The 16,587-nt window shown below is 35.7% G+C and overlaps 2 protein-coding genes across 2 annotated transcripts; one reads left to right on the top strand and one right to left on the bottom strand.

Moving 5' to 3' along the window:
* Window positions 1-304: 304 nt before the first annotated feature.
* LOC128542892 (trace amine-associated receptor 8a-like) lies at window positions 305-2,669 on the bottom strand. Its single transcript, XM_053513051.1, has 2 exons — window positions 2,405-2,669; window positions 305-1,280 (listed from the first exon to the last, which is right to left on the bottom strand). The coding sequence occupies exons 1-2, from the start codon at window positions 2,667-2,669 to the stop codon at window positions 415-417; spliced, it is 1,131 nt and encodes a 376-aa protein (XP_053369026.1). The 3' UTR covers window positions 305-414.
* Window positions 2,670-9,359: 6,690 nt separating this feature from the next.
* Window positions 9,360-16,031, top strand: hp (haptoglobin). Its single transcript, XM_053513055.1, has 4 exons — window positions 9,360-9,403; window positions 13,112-13,191; window positions 14,371-14,657; window positions 15,454-16,031. The coding sequence occupies exons 1-4, from the start codon at window positions 9,375-9,377 to the stop codon at window positions 15,967-15,969; spliced, it is 912 nt and encodes a 303-aa protein (XP_053369030.1). The 5' UTR covers window positions 9,360-9,374; the 3' UTR covers window positions 15,970-16,031.
* The last annotated feature ends 556 nt before the right edge of the window (window positions 16,032-16,587 follow it).

Genomic DNA, 16,587 nt, shown 5'->3' with positions numbered 1-16,587 from the left:
TTAATTAATGTTAGATATTTTACCAGACTTTAACCTACTGGAACAGTTTTTTACTGATAGACCTGCAAAAAAAAAAAACTACTGTACTTTGATTCAGTAACTACATACTATATTATAGTTAAAAAAATACCCTGACAAAGTGAAAGCTTTTCCCAGCTCATGACACAAATATTAAGGTAAAACACAGTAAACATTTCAGTCAAAAATGATGTCAGGACAACTGTATATGATAACAACAAAAGTAAAAACGAATTCAGCCACAATGCCTGGAATTTATGTTTTTTTTTTTTTTTTTTTACTTTTTAAAAGCCAAATGAAAAAAACTGCTAAACGCACTCTTCCATTCTTGTGGTCAGGTATCCAGGAGTAGGTGATGGTGGTGTAGACCTGGGATCGAGTCTACTCATTGAAATATTAGCTCTTTTCAGAATGTGCTTGTGAACGCTCCCTATGAAAAAGAAGTGACACTCCTTTTCTAAAGCGATGGTCCCTGATGCTGTAGATAATCACGTTACAACAGCTATTCCCTGTTAGGATCCAGAAAGCGAAAAAGGAGAAGTTGCACCAAGTGTAGCCGACCACGTTGCCCAGCACAAAGACGGCAATGGGTGAGAATGAAGCAGCAAAACTAAGGGTAAGAATGGCAATAGTTTTGGCAGCTTTGATGTCTGTAAAGGATGGTCTGTGGGAGGAGATGCTTGTACTTCCCTCAAGGCCCTCCAAGAGGAGCTTGCGTTTCCGGGTGTAGCGGCAGATGCTGGTGAAGGACAGGATGTTAACAATCAATGTGCTGCCCAGGAGTGTGAAGTCAAAGGCCGGAAATAGCAGCATAATGTTGGTGTCAGCCGGCAACTGAAGACCCATCAGGAGTGGAACATAGATACACATTCGGCTGCACTCGTTGTACTCGAAAGTCAAGCTGTCACTCAAGATTAGGGGCGCAACTGCAAGCAGGAAGCTCCCAGTCCATGAGATGAGGATCAGGAGCAAAGTCCGTCGCCGGGTCACAAATGTATCTTTCTGTAATGGCCATAAAATGGCCACACTGCGCTCCACCGTCATCAAGAATATTGTGCTAATAGAGATGAAAGTGCAGCCAGTGAACATCGGACCGATCACAAGGCAGGGTTGCCAGGCACTGGACAGTTCTCTTGCTGAGTCCATAGATCCACTCTGGTACCACTTAGGAAGAGTGCTGGTCACCATGATGGAGATCTCAGTGTAAACAGAGAATGGAACCACCACCACACCAACAATCATGTCAGCTATGGCCAGAGATACTTCAAGAGAAAAAGGAACAAATAAATGATAGCAGTTTCTTATGTGAAGTATTCATAAAAGAATCAGAACAATTTCTTAATTGTTCTTTAAGGAACTTGATTGGTTTAAAGTAATAATGTACAATTAGCAAACGGTATGGTTGCTTCAAGATAACAAAGAACAATTATTTTGAAGTGACAATTAACAATTACTTTGAAGTTATAGTTTACTACTTGGTTGAAGTAAATAGTACAGTATTATTACATACTGTGATTATTTAAAGTAACGAAGAATTAAAGGGTTCTTTTGCAAAATGATATAAAGAACATTCTTCAAAAAAGTAAAAAGTGTCATATAATTCTTTATGTAACACATTCTAATTCCTACATCAGGTAAGTTATTTTTTAAAATCAAAATAAAGCCAGACCAATTTGACTATTTCTTTGGGGCTTCTTAATAAAAAAAAAAAAAAAAAAAAAGGTTTGTGACAATTGATAACATATCTGACTCTTTCTTTTTTTTACAAACTGACTCTTTAATTACTTCGAACTAACAAATAATTATTGCTTTATACAATTACTTTGAAATAACAGCTTTGAAGTGACACCATATAGTCATAAAATATAATGTAATAAGATTTGATTACTTTTCTGTACATGTCTTCATGATTTGACATGAGGCTTTTTTGTAATTCACAGTTTGTGTTTTTAAAGACTTCATCAAAAATACAGATTAAATACAAATTACAGAATATTAGTAGTATTAATAATCAGTAGTTTATGTTATCACCCTTCAATCCTTTTAGAAGGCCATGTTGGTTAAGGTTTATGCTAAAGAGTTAGGTGCTTGTTGTCAGTTAAGAATGTTTAGTGTGCAATTATTTATTTATTTAATCAATTCGTTCGCTTGTTTATTGGTGAAAGATTCAAAGCAAAAATGGAGATTAGGAAGTCTGGGGTCTGTCTTCCAGTGTTTATTTATGGAGATTCATAGCATATATTTTTTGTTTGTTTCTGTTTAAGGGAACTGTACAATGGCAATCTATGTAAATAAGCTTTATAACCAACTTGACACTGCCCCCTATTGAACCCATTGTTATACCCCTAACTCTGTAACAATCAGAGCATGGAAATGTTTGTGGTACCTTTGAGGTAGCCCTGTGGCGTGTGGGACTGGCGCGTCTGCATGAACACTGTGAGCGTCACCACATTTCCAATGACAATGGCAAAAGCAAGACCGATCATGAAAGCAACAGTGAGTGTGCGGTTCAGTAATCCACAGCAGCACATAGTGCAGGGAGGCTCTGGAGAACTTGTCACTCCTGGAAATCCAGCTGATGTCAGATTAGAAATATTGATCAGGACAGTGGAGCCCCACGGCACTGTAATGTTTGTCGTCACTGAGGCCATTCTGTACTATTAATACCTTTTTTTCTGAAGGTCAAGTTGAAGTGAATTTGCTTCCAGGGGCTTTGAGCCTCTTAGCTTTACCTCAACCCTACAGAATGGCAGAAAGAGAGAAAATACAGTGAGATATCTGTATCAATAAATACTAAAATTAGTCACCTTTTTTCAAACTTTTTATGCTGTGACGTTTGGAATGATTAAACAATTGAATGACCAGCCTCATGAAATGAGTCAGTCATTCTGGTATTTAGAAATAAATCAGGGGCTCCAGTCGAAACAATACAGTTGCCATCACCACTTTTGTTCAATAAAATAAATATATTGCATTACTTTCCTTCCTCAGTTTTTTTTTACCTATACATAGTTAGTGTACAATAATATTGCCAAAATATAGTATAATATATACTATATTACCAAAAAATCATATGCTCATGAACTTCAGCAACATTCAAATCTTAATCCATAGGGTTTAATATGATGTCAGTCCACCCTCTGCAGCAATAACAATCATGTTGTAACTGGTGTGGGAATGCTTTTACAAAAGTTGTGGTTGGTCCCCTATTTCTAGTAAAAGGAATTCTTAATGCTTCAGCGTACAAAAGACATTTTGGTTTCCAACTTTGGTGATGGCCCCTTCCTGATACAACATGACTGCGCACCAGTGCACTAAGGAAGGTCTATAAAGACATGGATGAGTGAGTGTGGTGTGGAAGAACTTGACTGGCCTGCACAAGAGTCCTGACCTTAACACCTTTGGGATAAATTAGAGTAAAGACTGCGAGACTGGCCTTCTCGTCCAACATTAATGTCTAACTTTACAAATCTGTTTCAGGAAGAATGGTCATAATTCCTATAAACACATTCCTAAACCTTGTGGAAAGTCTTCTCAAAAGTGTTAGTTGTTATACAGTAGCTGCAGAAGGTGGGCCAATATCATATTAAACTCCATGGCATAAGAATTAGATGTTATTGAAGTTCATACTATACTTTTGGCAATATAATGTAGACCAGTTTTAGGCATTTTATCCAACTCCTAGGTCCAATAAAAAGATGTCTTCTAAAATTATTAATCCAATAAACTTGCAAACCAATAGTATTATACAGTATTATCCATTTTGTTAAACAGTAACTCCTTCTAGTGGCCACTTGTTGTGAGGATAAGCCATTGCTTACTCTGTGACATTTTTGCCAGTCTGAGTATTAAAACTAAATTAACCTGGAGTAACTTCATCTGAGAGAAAAATATCAATACAGACTCCTTTCATTTCCATAAAAGGTTTACATGAAGCATGTGCTTTAGCAACAGGCCTTTGTATAATACTTCTCTGAGTGTAAGAAAAAAATGAAGATTATTATTTATTATTATTTAATCAGAGGATGTCAGCTTAATACATTTCCAACCTCTGTTTTTAACTTGTTCTTCTTCCACCATGATAACAAGTTCTTTAAGACAGATTTAGTTTCTTGGAAACTCAAAACTGTTTCTCTTACTCTGTTCCTTCAAAATACAATCATTATCCCTAATCAACAACAGGATTAAAGAACAATTTCTAAAGTAAACAGTGAGTCGCTTCTTTTCAGTTACTGTACATCTGTTAAGAGCTCCATGGCATTCAGTTCTCCCACCTTTCCTCTGTTGTTATTTCTAAGTGTGATACAAACATAAGAAAACAAAATGAACACTTTAGCAAGTTGTTTTAATACTAAGAACCCACAAGCTACAAAAATCTTTATACTGAAGACTTTCTTATCTCTGAAAACCCAGAAAAAAAGCTTTTTATATGACTCTATGACTATATAAACTGTTTCACCTTTTTAACTAACCATATTAACTAAGGCACGTATTGTAATTTCTTAAATATGGAACATTAACCATGCAAGGTCTAGTGTATGTTGTTATTAAGGACTAATGTATTAATAAGGGCATATTAATAAATATATGCCTTTTTAGAAATTATGAGGAGTGTTGAAGTCAAACCGGGACTTTTGGTTGGTGTTCTGGGTCTTTCTTTTCTTTCTGTTGCTTAACCTCACCACTGCACCACTTGCACATTACAGGAACTCATCTGAGAGTTACTGCTACGTCTCATGTACAGTCCTGATTCCTATTCCTCATGTCTGGGCCATTAAAGGAGTTTTTGAGAGACGAACATTTCAGATATGATGTAAGCAGTTTGATCATGAAGACTTTCTATCATGATGGTATCCAAGCGATAGTGAAACGCTGGGATAAGTGCATTTGTGCAGCATTGGTTTAAAAAGAGAAGTAAATGTAATATAGAAAGTTTTACTTTCATAATCGTGTTATCAAAAGTCCTGGTTTGACTTAAACGCCGCTCCTAAATTAACTATTTTTTTACCCATCAGAAAGTAGCGTTAAAAGTGCTATAGTCTAATAGTACATCATTATATATTCATTCATAAACATAAGGTGTCCCCCAAGGATCAGTCCTCAGTCACCATAGTTTTATAATGTATATGCTTCTTCTTGGCCATATTATTCATGGTCAATTATATAGAAAAGTATTATATCTTTGCATATCAGAAGAACCTTTTGGTTACTCGGGTCATTAAAAAAAAAAATTTAATTAGTATTTTTATGTATATATCAGGAATGTATAGGAAAGAAATACAGTATCTTTATTACAATACTCATTGCAGGCGTGTCGTTGTCAAGCTGTGCGCTAGAAAAACTGGGCAGTCTGTACTGTAGACTTTCAAGTGTCACCATGCTCATAGTCTATACACTTAAGAAAACAAATGTAGTTTCTCCTTTCTTCAGCCTTATCACCCTTCATTCAGAATTAGATTATGCTTTTACACTTTTTGCAATTTCTTTCCTTCAGTGCCTTTATTTATTTGTAATGTGCCTGCATGTGTTGAGATGTGCTAGATGTTTAGTTAAGGTGCTTCTTTAGTGTTTTGGAATAGATCACTTCTTCACATCCTAATAAAAAGTATATGTACAGAGCCACATGTGCAAAATCAGAAATGTACAGCGACAGTGAAATGCAGTTAGCATCTAACCAGAAGTGCACAAATGGCATATGTACAATAAAAAACAATGTGATATAACACTAAATAAATGATGTGATAGTATTCAAGTAGAACTCACAAGAACAATTTAGGACCTTAGAGATCATTAATTATCTAAAATAAAACTATATAAAAATATAAGACATCAGAATCCAATTAAAGTTTAACACTAGATAACTATATAAGTTATATGTTTAGTTCATTCCTACCTTCATTTTATAGTTTCCTAGCTCCTTCCATGTGAAAAGACAACATCGTGTCCACTGATCAGCAGTATAAATCTACAGGACCAGTATTTGTTGTTTAATTGTGTTAAATATCGGTTCAGCTCAGCTCTGAATAGATGTTGAGTATTATATCCACTAAAGTACATCTTCCAAACTTGGGAGGGAGAGATTTCTACCCCTTCCTCACTTCGATTTCTTTTCTCCCACTCCCTTTCTCTCTCTCTTTCTCTCTCTCTTTTCTCTCTCTCTCATATTTGATTCTCTCTCTCTCTCTCTCTCTCTCTCGCTACCTTGCACACTCCTCACCTATCCTGCTTCATCTCTCTCTGCCGTCTCTGACTGCTGTGCTGCACTCTCCACCACTCTTTCCCTTTGCTGGTCTTTTCCAATGGCTTTTCCTCCAGTTCCTTATAGTCAGGGGGTGGTTCTCTTACTCAGAACTGAAAGGCTGCTTTATAATCTATAGCATACTATATAATCCATAGCATGGGCAATTCCTAATTTCATCATATTCAATTCAAATTAATAATATAGATTAAATTAAAAAATGAAAACAACTGGTTTGGTGCAACAGGCTGCAAAGTGCCTAAATATAGAATTTAGAAGGAGGTTGTTTATGTAACAACCTCAGTAGCAACCTGATTAAGCCACTTGTCTGTTCCACCATTCAGCATTCAGTATCACCAGCATACTAAATCAACAGCCTGATCATTTTTCATTATCTGCACCTGTTTCTCACTTGTTCATGCATTAAGTAACTGTAAATGTTTTTTTATGCTTGGGCCTACTGGTCAGGTACAGGGACTGGACTGAAAATGAAAGCCAAAACTTGGAAGACATGAGGGTCGGTCAGAATTTTTGCACAGTACTTTACATGAGTGCATGGACATATATATATGTAATGTGCTAAACAGTATAATTAAACTCCGGGCAAATATAAAAGGGTACAAATACAGAATATTGTACAGATAAGAAATTAGAAAAATGTTCAGAAATATATATTATAATATATAATATATTCAAAACATTATATTCCATAATATATTATATTCACACAGGCTATGTTATATAACTCTGTATAGGAGAAAGACAGGAACACGGCATGGGTAACCATAAGGGAACATATGACTTACTGACATTTTATAAACAGATCTAAAAACCAAATGCTCTAGTAGAGTGCTGCCTGAATAATCATATTTAATCAATCACTGCAAATGTTGTTTAATAAGGGTTTCAATCTTAATATTCATTAGTTTACAAAATAGCACTTGATTCATCTCTGTCACATCCAGCTACAGATCCACCTGTTTCTCATTTCCTGTAAATCAGCCAGTGGATTTAAATAGCACAGTTCTGCTCAATTATTGGCAGGTTTATATATATATATATATATATATATATATATATATATATATATATATATATATATATATTATATATATAAACTGCTCCGATTTTTCATGAGATGGACTTAAAGATCTAAAATTAATTCCAGATACACAATATTACCATTTCTCTCAAACATTGTTCACTAATCAGTCTAAATGTGTGATAGTGAGCACTTCTGCTTTGCTGAGATAATCCATCCCACCTCACAGGTGTGCCACATCAAGATCCTGATCTGACATCATGAGTAGTGCACAGGTGTACCTTATACTGCCCGCAATAAAAGGCCACCCTGGAATGTGCAGTTTTGTCTCACAGCAAAATGCCACAGATGCCACAAGCATTGAGGGAGCGTGCAATTGGCATGCTGACAGCAGGAATGTCAACCAGATCTGTTGCTCGTGCATTGAATGTTCATTTCTTCACCATAAGCCGTCTCCAAAGGCGTTTCAGAGAATATGGCAGTACATCCAACCGGCCTCACAACCGCAGACCACGTGTAACCACACCAGCCCAGGACCTCCACATCCAGCAGGTTCACCTCCAAGACCGTCTGAGACCAGCCACTCAGACAGCTGCTGAAATAATTGGTTTGCATAACCAAACAATTTCTGCACAAACTGTCAGAAACCGTTTCAGGGAAGCTCAACTGCATGCTCGTCGTCCTCATCGGGGTCTTGACCTGACTCCAGCTCGTCGCCGTAACAGACTTGAGTGGGCAAATGCTCACATTCGATGGCGTCTGGCACGTTGAAGAGGTGTTCTCTTCACGGATGAATCTCGGTTTACATTGTTCAGGGCAGATGGCAGACAGCGTGTGTGGCGTCGTGTGGGTGAGCGCTTTGCTGATGTCAATGCTGTGGATCGAGTGGCCCATGGTGGTGGTGGGGTTATGGTATGGGCAGGCATCTGTTATGGACGAAGAACACAGGTACATTTTATTGATGGCATTTTGAATGCACAGAGATACCGTGATGAGATCCTGAGGCCCATTGTTGTGCCATACATCCATGAACATCACCTCATGTTTCAGCAAGATAATGCACGGCCCCATGTTGCAAGGATCTGTACACAGTTCTTGGAAGCTAAAAATGTCCCAGTTCTTGCATGGCCAGCATACTCACCGGACATGTCACCCGTTGAGCATGTTTGGGATGTGCTTGACCGGCGTATACGACAGCATGTACCAGTTCCCACTAATATCCAACAACTTCGCACAGCCATTGAAGAGGAGTGGACCAACATTCCACAGGCCACAATTGACAATCTGATAAACTCTATGCAAAGAAGATGTGTTGCACTGCATGAGGCAAATGGTGGTCACACCAGATACTGACCGGTTCTGAGTCCCCAGACCCCCAATAAAGCAAAAAACTGCACATTCCAGGGTGGCCTTTTATTGTGGGCAGTGTAAGGTACACCTGTGCACTACTCATGATGTCAGATCAGCATCTTGATGTGGCACACCTGTGAGGTGGGATGGATTATCTCAGCAAAGCAGAAGTGCTCACTATCACACATTTAGACTGATTTGTTAACAATGTTTGAGAGAAATGGTAATATTGTGTATCTGGAATGAATTTTAGATCTTTAAGTCCATCTCGTGAAAAAATCGGAGCAGAAACAAAGGTATTTTTGTTGAGTGTGTGTGTGTATATATATATATATATATATATATATATATATATATATATATATATTAGATATATATATAGCTAATGCTTTATATATAAAGTTATTGAAAACTTTAAACTTAAAAAAAAAAGAGAATTGACCATCCTGTGATTTAGCATTTCATTTTTTAATTACCTAATTAAAGATTAATTGCACCCACATGTTAAGGTAGCCATGCATACCCAGTAAAGGTAAGTTCTATTCAATCTTAAATATTTTTATATATTTAACATGGGCCTGTATAATGTTAACTATATTTCCATTGCTCACAATCTTTGAACAGGAACATTTCTTAAAATGTTGACTTTTTAAAGTTGATATTCACCAGAACCTTTAAAAAATTCTTTCAAATATATTATAAAGGCAGAAGAAAAAAAATGTGGACATGACCAGACTGTGTGATCTGTTCATAAGGTAAATGTAAATGTGATTTATAGCAAATAGAATGTCAGGTCACAAATGGAGATTGTATTTTTAAAAGCTTTTATAAATCATGAGTGAGTGAATACAGTATGCTCTGTGGTGTGTTTTCGAGGAACAAAGTCACTAATGACATTCACCACATCCTCTCCTTTCTTCACTCAGACAAAGACATTTTTATATCCCTGAAAATACACATGTCCTCGGGTCAGGATCTTGTTATCTTGACCTGAGTACATACTGTATCTCCAGGTCAAGATCTTGTTATCTTCCTGGACAATCATACCACCTGACATGGCATGCAACCTTGATGTAATTCTAAATGACCAGTTTTCTTTCTCATTACCTCATGTTACTAATCTGACAGGTTTTTATTTAGAACATCAGGAAGGATCCAGCAAGTTCTGTTCACATACAGGTGCTTGCTTAGCCTCTTATTATTTAGAAACAGGATGCTGTTTTTCTTTACAAAAATTTGTGCCTTCCACATGGCAGCTTGCTGGATTATAGTACACACTTTTTTAAATGGTGTTAAACGTGAAGAAAGTTGCATAAATCAGAAATACACTTCTTACTTACAAATAATTTCCTAAAAGAAACAAGTATCTGTATAAACCATATAACTAACCAACAGCACATGTGTATTTGTTTGTCAATGTACTGTATACATTATCAATGTTCATATCTTTCAGTTATGAGTGTGAGAGCTCAATTTATTTATTTATTAGTTATCAGTGGTTGATTAATGATTTTGTAGTATTTATACTTTATTATATTTACAATGTAATAGTCTTCGTATTGGCTGATATTCAATCTTTTAGTAACATTTAAATATTTGGGGGAAAAAAGTGGTATTGTGCTAATTTCAACCTCGGCACCGGGGCGTCAACCAATTTCCTCAAACAACTGGGGATGGAATGTATAGTCTTCTGAAGGAAGTTGTTTGGGATATTGCTGAGAAGCTTCTGATTTCCTGCCTCCAAGTCCTTCAGTGTAAGGCTTTGTCCTGTACACCTTCCCCTTTGCATATACAAGTAAAAAAATCACATGGAGTGAAATCTGGACTTCTTGGAGGCCGTTCATTAGGCCTGCGTCTTCCCAGCCAATATCCTGAAAAATGCTGGTATAACCATACAAGCACAGTAAAAGCAAAATAGGGTAGTGCACCATGGGGCGGTGCTCCAGAGATACTTTCTATAGCCATTAAATATTGCGTAGTTAATTTTCATCCACCTTGTATGTCTACAATATGATTAAATATATTTTATAGCAATTAAGCATGCATGGATTTAGCAAGGGATAACAGAGTACTATAGATGTTTTTTTTCTCTATGCCCAGACGGATCCAGGATATATATACACACACACATCATTAAAATATTTAATTTCACTATTGTCCCAGTATTTTTGAATTTAACTAATGTGACAGTAAAAACAGTCAGTCTGCCTATATTTAAAACATTGATAGTTACTTACAACAATTACTGTCACGTTTAATGCCATGCTTTGATTAAGTGCTGTAGAGAGTGCTGTTATTAATCCTAATCATCAAGACCTTAATCAAATCTTAAAGTGCTACAACTTTTCTAATGATTGAAATTTAACAGGGAAACAAATGTCTAAACGTCTGTAGTTTTGGGAAATATTTATAAGTAGAAAATGTTTACAGGTTGCCACACATACTGTATAGCCAACAATGCATACATTCAGGAAATTCTGACTATTGATTTGGATTATATCTGTTTATTTAGTATATAATTGAAAGCTGATTATTTATTGGCTCTCTGCAAGTTGACAAATCATTGGACTTTGTCCTGTTACATTTCGATCGCAGCAGGAAAAACCTGGACTTGTGATTTCTGTTGACTCTCTGACACAATGTCCATGACTAATATCCACCTGCACAGTGTTTATCAACCAAACATGGACAGTCATGTAATATCTCTTGAAATTATTAGTTGGTTGTAATATTTCTGTAAATAAATCAGCATATATAAATGTCAAAAGCGCAAAACATAAAAAAAATGCACAAACTTAACTACAGGCTGATTTATTTATTATGCCATTTAGTTATAACCTTTTAAAAAGAAATCTCACAAAATTCATACTGATGTAACCCAAACAATTGTAACAAAGTATTTTGAAATTTGTGATTTTTAACATCCTTGTGACTCAAAGAAACTTTTTGTTTTTTTAATCACTGAGTAATACTTTTTGCTTCATTTGCAATAGGCTGCTTTTACTCAAACTGCAAATGGAGTTTCAAATGCAAATCTCATTCCAAAACTTTATTTTTAAACAATATATCTTAACGGAATTAATAATTGCAAAAATTAGAAAAAAATAATAACTTGGATGCTTAATTTAAAATGAGTACAGTATTGACATTTATTAATTTACTTAGAATTATTATAATCATTTTATTTAGTATTTTACTCAGTTTATAATTTGGGTAAAGGTTGGATAATTTAACAATGATATAATTAGTTATTACAATTTCTTAAAAAATTACAATATATACATGAATAAAAATAAAAATAAATACAGAAATAAATAATGAACAAACAATCAGCCAACTAAGGTGACATACATTAATATTACATTTTCTTTACATTACTTTATGCCAGTGGAATTACACAACTAACTATCAGTACTCTTTTTTGATTATTCGTCATTGAATGGGTTTATACAGTGGGTACGGAAAGTATTCAGATACCCTTAAATATTTCACTCTTTGTTATATTGCAGCCATTTGCTAAAATCATTTAAGTTTATTTTTTTTTCCTCAATAATGTACACACAGCCCCCCATATTGGCAGAAAAACACAGAATTGTTGACATTTTTGCAGATTTATTAAAAAAGAAAAACTAAAATATCACATGGGCCTAAGTATTCAGACCCTTTGCTCGGTATTTGGTAGAAGCACCCTTTTGATCTAATGCAGCTATGAGTCTTTTTGGGACAGATGCAACAAGTTTTTCACACCTAGATTTAGGGATCCTCTGCCACTCCTCCTTGCAGATCCTCTCCAGTTCTGTCAGGTTGGATACCAAATACAAACTTTTTTTCTCTTATGAATAAATAATAAAATGTACTTATTCATTGTATAATTAAAATGTATTAATGTTCTAGGGGTCATAAAGACTAAATAAAATAATTCTTGTTAAAAAGCTCTTATCATATTTGCACAGAAATAGTAATAATTATTAACTTAATATTGATGAATTGTTAGCTTATTGCTCAATCATCGTACATTGTGTGCTTTTTATGTCACTTGTTGATTGAAACCAACTCTCACCTACTTATTCACCTACCTCTGTTCCCAAAAGTTGACCTCTGTGCTTTGCCAAGCTGGAGCTTCTCTGGTTGTGAAATTTCTGAATCAGCCTTTGTGTTCAACAAGAGTGCAAGTTAGTAGGTATATATATCTGTAAGACAATCTCATAGATCAGTTCTGATTATTTCCACCATAAAACAAGATTGCTTTGAAAAGTTGAAAAAAAAAAAAAAAAAAACATCATGGAATGGTATGTGTATTTTCTTCTTTAACCCTGTACAGCAGATTTACTGTAGTATTTAGATATCAGAGAATTAAAACCTTAATCAGGAACAGTTTTTATATTGTTAAAAATGTTTTTTTAAAGATTCAGTGCTATGAAATGTAATTAGTTTGATGAACTCAGTGTGTTTGGTTTCCACAGGTTGTCTGTAGCTCTTTTCCTTTTTGGTTTATTGGCCTATCTATCAGAGGCGCGTGTGCTGGATGGGATAAAAGAACATGGTATGTTGATTAAATGTCTATTTAGCATATATGGAAAGAGTCTCCAGTTTATTGCTTTCTGACAAAGGACAGAGATGTTTTAACTTTGCAGTTTTTTAGTAATATGCCAGGCTGTGTTTGTTTTGTCTTAATAAATATTTGCTAGTGAGGGAATGACTATTTATGGCAACAGGAACTATTTAAAAAAAAAAAACTATTACATATAAGTATAGGCTAATTATTTCAATAAATATTCTATATGAATATAGTGTGTAGTTTAGGGAAATATTTATAGAAAAAAAAATTAATCTTAAAAAATATTTTTGGAAAAATGTCAAAAACCAGGTTGCCACACATGGCTTAAAGACAGTGGCACTGAAGAAAAGACAGGAGGCAGACCTGGAGGTAGTGGAGATGAAGATGTTGAGGTTCTCTTTAGAAGTGCCAAAGATGGATAGGATCAAGTATGAGTCCATCAGCGGGAAAAGAAAAAGTCAGAGAGGCCAGATTGAGGTGGTTTGAACGTGTTCAGAGGAGAAATTGTGAATATATTAGTAGAAGGATGTTTAGTTTGGACTTGCCAGACAGGAGGTCTATACTGTAGGAAGACTAAAGAGGAGTTTTATGGATGTAGTGAGACAGGACATAAAGTTAGTTGGTGTAAGAGAAGATCTTCATCTATCATCTAACAGAGGATAGAGTTAGATGGCGGCAGATGACTATATACCTTACAACATATTTGCCTTGCACCTCCAAGTCCTGGGTTCGATTTGGGTGTCGGGTCTGTATGCATGGAGTGTGCATGTTTTAGCCGTGTTTTTACAAATTGCCCATAAATGGTCCTCTGGAGAAGGAAGAAGCAACCCACTCCAGTACCCTTGCCAAGAAAATCCCATGGACAGCTTTTAGGAAGGCCTGGCATGCTATGGTCTGTGAGGTCCAAAAGTCGGACACGACTGAACGACTAAACAACATTTATTTCGCTTTTTGCTTTAGCATGGATTGTATACAAAATTTATTATTTACAAGGGTGCTTCAAAGTGTAGGGGCGTACCTTCTAAGTGATAATTATTTTAATAATACAATTATTTGAATTCAACATCATTGAAGCTGATGAATATGTCAACATTTCCTCTTATAAATTATCACGTGCACTCACAGCCTTAAGACACTGATAACACTATTGTATCTATTTAACAGCAAACACTGATGAAGCTCTGAGAACCAAACGAATGGTGGGAGGTCTCGTCACCCCTGGACATGTCCCCTGGCAGGCTCTGGTGTACCTCAGTGACAGCAAGATAGATGGTGGCATTGGTGGAGGAGCTCTGATTGCCCCTCAGTGGATTCTGACTGCTGGCAGGAATCTATTTGTGAGGAAGACACGAAAAGATACAAGGGGAAAAGAGCCCTTGATCCCAAAAGTATATCTGGGTATTAGGCATCGTGCTAAGGTTGATTCTACTACTGAAGTGGCAGTGGAAAAGGTACAGTAAAGGCCTCTCTATAAAGCACTGTAAAACTGCAAACTGTATATTGGTATATTGTCAAGAGCACATTATAGCCCTGATGCTCAAAAATTGTGGGCTGTTATTCAGTTGCTCATTGAAAGATTGTATATACCAAATGATGAATTTACGAATACAACTTTATAAAGCAAAGCAAAATAAATAATTATTCAGGATTAAAAACATAACTAAATAGAATTTTTTTTTTTTTAAAAATAATTTTTTAATTTGGGCCCTAATCAACACCTCAATGTTCTATTCATTCTACAAATTCCTAATTTTAACTCAACTTATTCTTTAACTTTGTGTTCCCCTCTATTTTCTCCCCTAATTCATTGACTCAATTCTTATATATTTTGCTTAAATAGTATCCCAGTTAATAAATTAAAAGTTAATTTATCAGCTTAATATTCATATATTGCTCTGATTGGCTATCCTAATTGATGTCTGTTTTTTTTTTCTTTTTTCTTTTTAATATGGCATACAGTAACGTGCCATAAGTGGTTTACCTATTTCCCTAATTTACTACCATTGGCACATTTTTCAACACTAACATAAACAGTGTCCCCTTTTTAACCATACTGTAGTTTATGCCCTCACTTTTCTACATATGACATCAATTCGCTGTATGATATATGACATAATAATTTTCAAACCCAATTAATTGCATTGTTTTTTTTAAATGTATATTGTCCTAATATAAAGCTTTTGTCCGTGTTTTCTAAATATTGCATAAATTTGCCTTAATCTTCTACCCTCTCTCTACTCACTACAGGTAATTTTACATCCAGCTTTTCAGAATGCCTCAGACTCAGACAATGACCTGGCGCTGATCCACCTGAAGGAGCCGGTGATTTTCAACGACACTGTTTTCCCCATCCCTCTGCCTGAGAAAGGTGACAATCTGGAGGAGAGTGAGGAACAGATAGGCGTCATTGCTGGTTGGGGCTGGACACCACTTTTCACATTCTCAGAAATCCTCAAGTTCCTTGCCCTTCCAGTTATTCCGAGTAATGCACAAGACAATCTGATCTTGACAACTCGTACCAAATTTCAGGAGAATGTTTGTTATGGAGATGCAGGTGGAGCTCTGGCCATTCTTAACCCCAATACCAAAAAGGTCTATGCAGCTGGAATCCTTTCCAATGATGAAGCATGTACTAAAGATCAGATGGCTATTTTTATGAAAATCTCTGCCTACTTGCCGTGGATCCACAGTGTGATGAGAGGTGACTCAGACAAGATTTCGTCTCTCCGTACTTTCATCATGAATGATTTGCTTTCAAAGTAAACATGGACTCTTTACAGGTCTGTACAAAATTATAAATTGTCAATAAAGAATTATATTCAAAAGGGTGTTGATTTGAATTACTTTAAATGACTAAATTTAGAATTTCTATAACTATTCAAGTCAGTAACGCTAAAATGCTGTACAAATAGTTTGCACTGGTGAAACTATTTACCCTGTGCCACACCAAGCAAAGTACAGTACATGCCAGAAAGGTTTCTAAAGTATCCTTTCAAAACTATATGATTAATATTTTAACATTGAATTATAAGCTCAATTATTTTAAGTCAAACTGGTACTTCTAATGAATTTTTTAATGAACGAAAGCAAAAAAACTGAGTGACATTTAAAGCAGGCTTCAAGCACAGGACAGTAATGAGACGCTTTAATGAAGGCCATACGATGATACATACAGTACATGTTTTTGATGATTTCATCAAGCATCTGTCTGTGGGAACTCTACACACAATCATTCACAAACTCCACTTGCACATTACAGGAACTCTGCTGGAAGTTACTGCCACATCCCCTGTACGGTCCTGACCTTGCCTCAAGCCATATTCACATACTTGGGCCTTAAAGAAGTCCATGGGAGGCCAGCGTTTCAAGCGTGATGCAAGC

The sequence above is a fragment of the Clarias gariepinus genome, chromosome 15, assembly GCF_024256425.1.
Source record: "Clarias gariepinus isolate MV-2021 ecotype Netherlands chromosome 15, CGAR_prim_01v2, whole genome shotgun sequence".
NCBI classification, from domain to species: domain Eukaryota; kingdom Metazoa; phylum Chordata; class Actinopteri; order Siluriformes; family Clariidae; genus Clarias; species Clarias gariepinus.
Note: the sequence above shows the minus strand (reverse complement) of the source record. Positions and strands in the feature narration are given on the sequence as shown.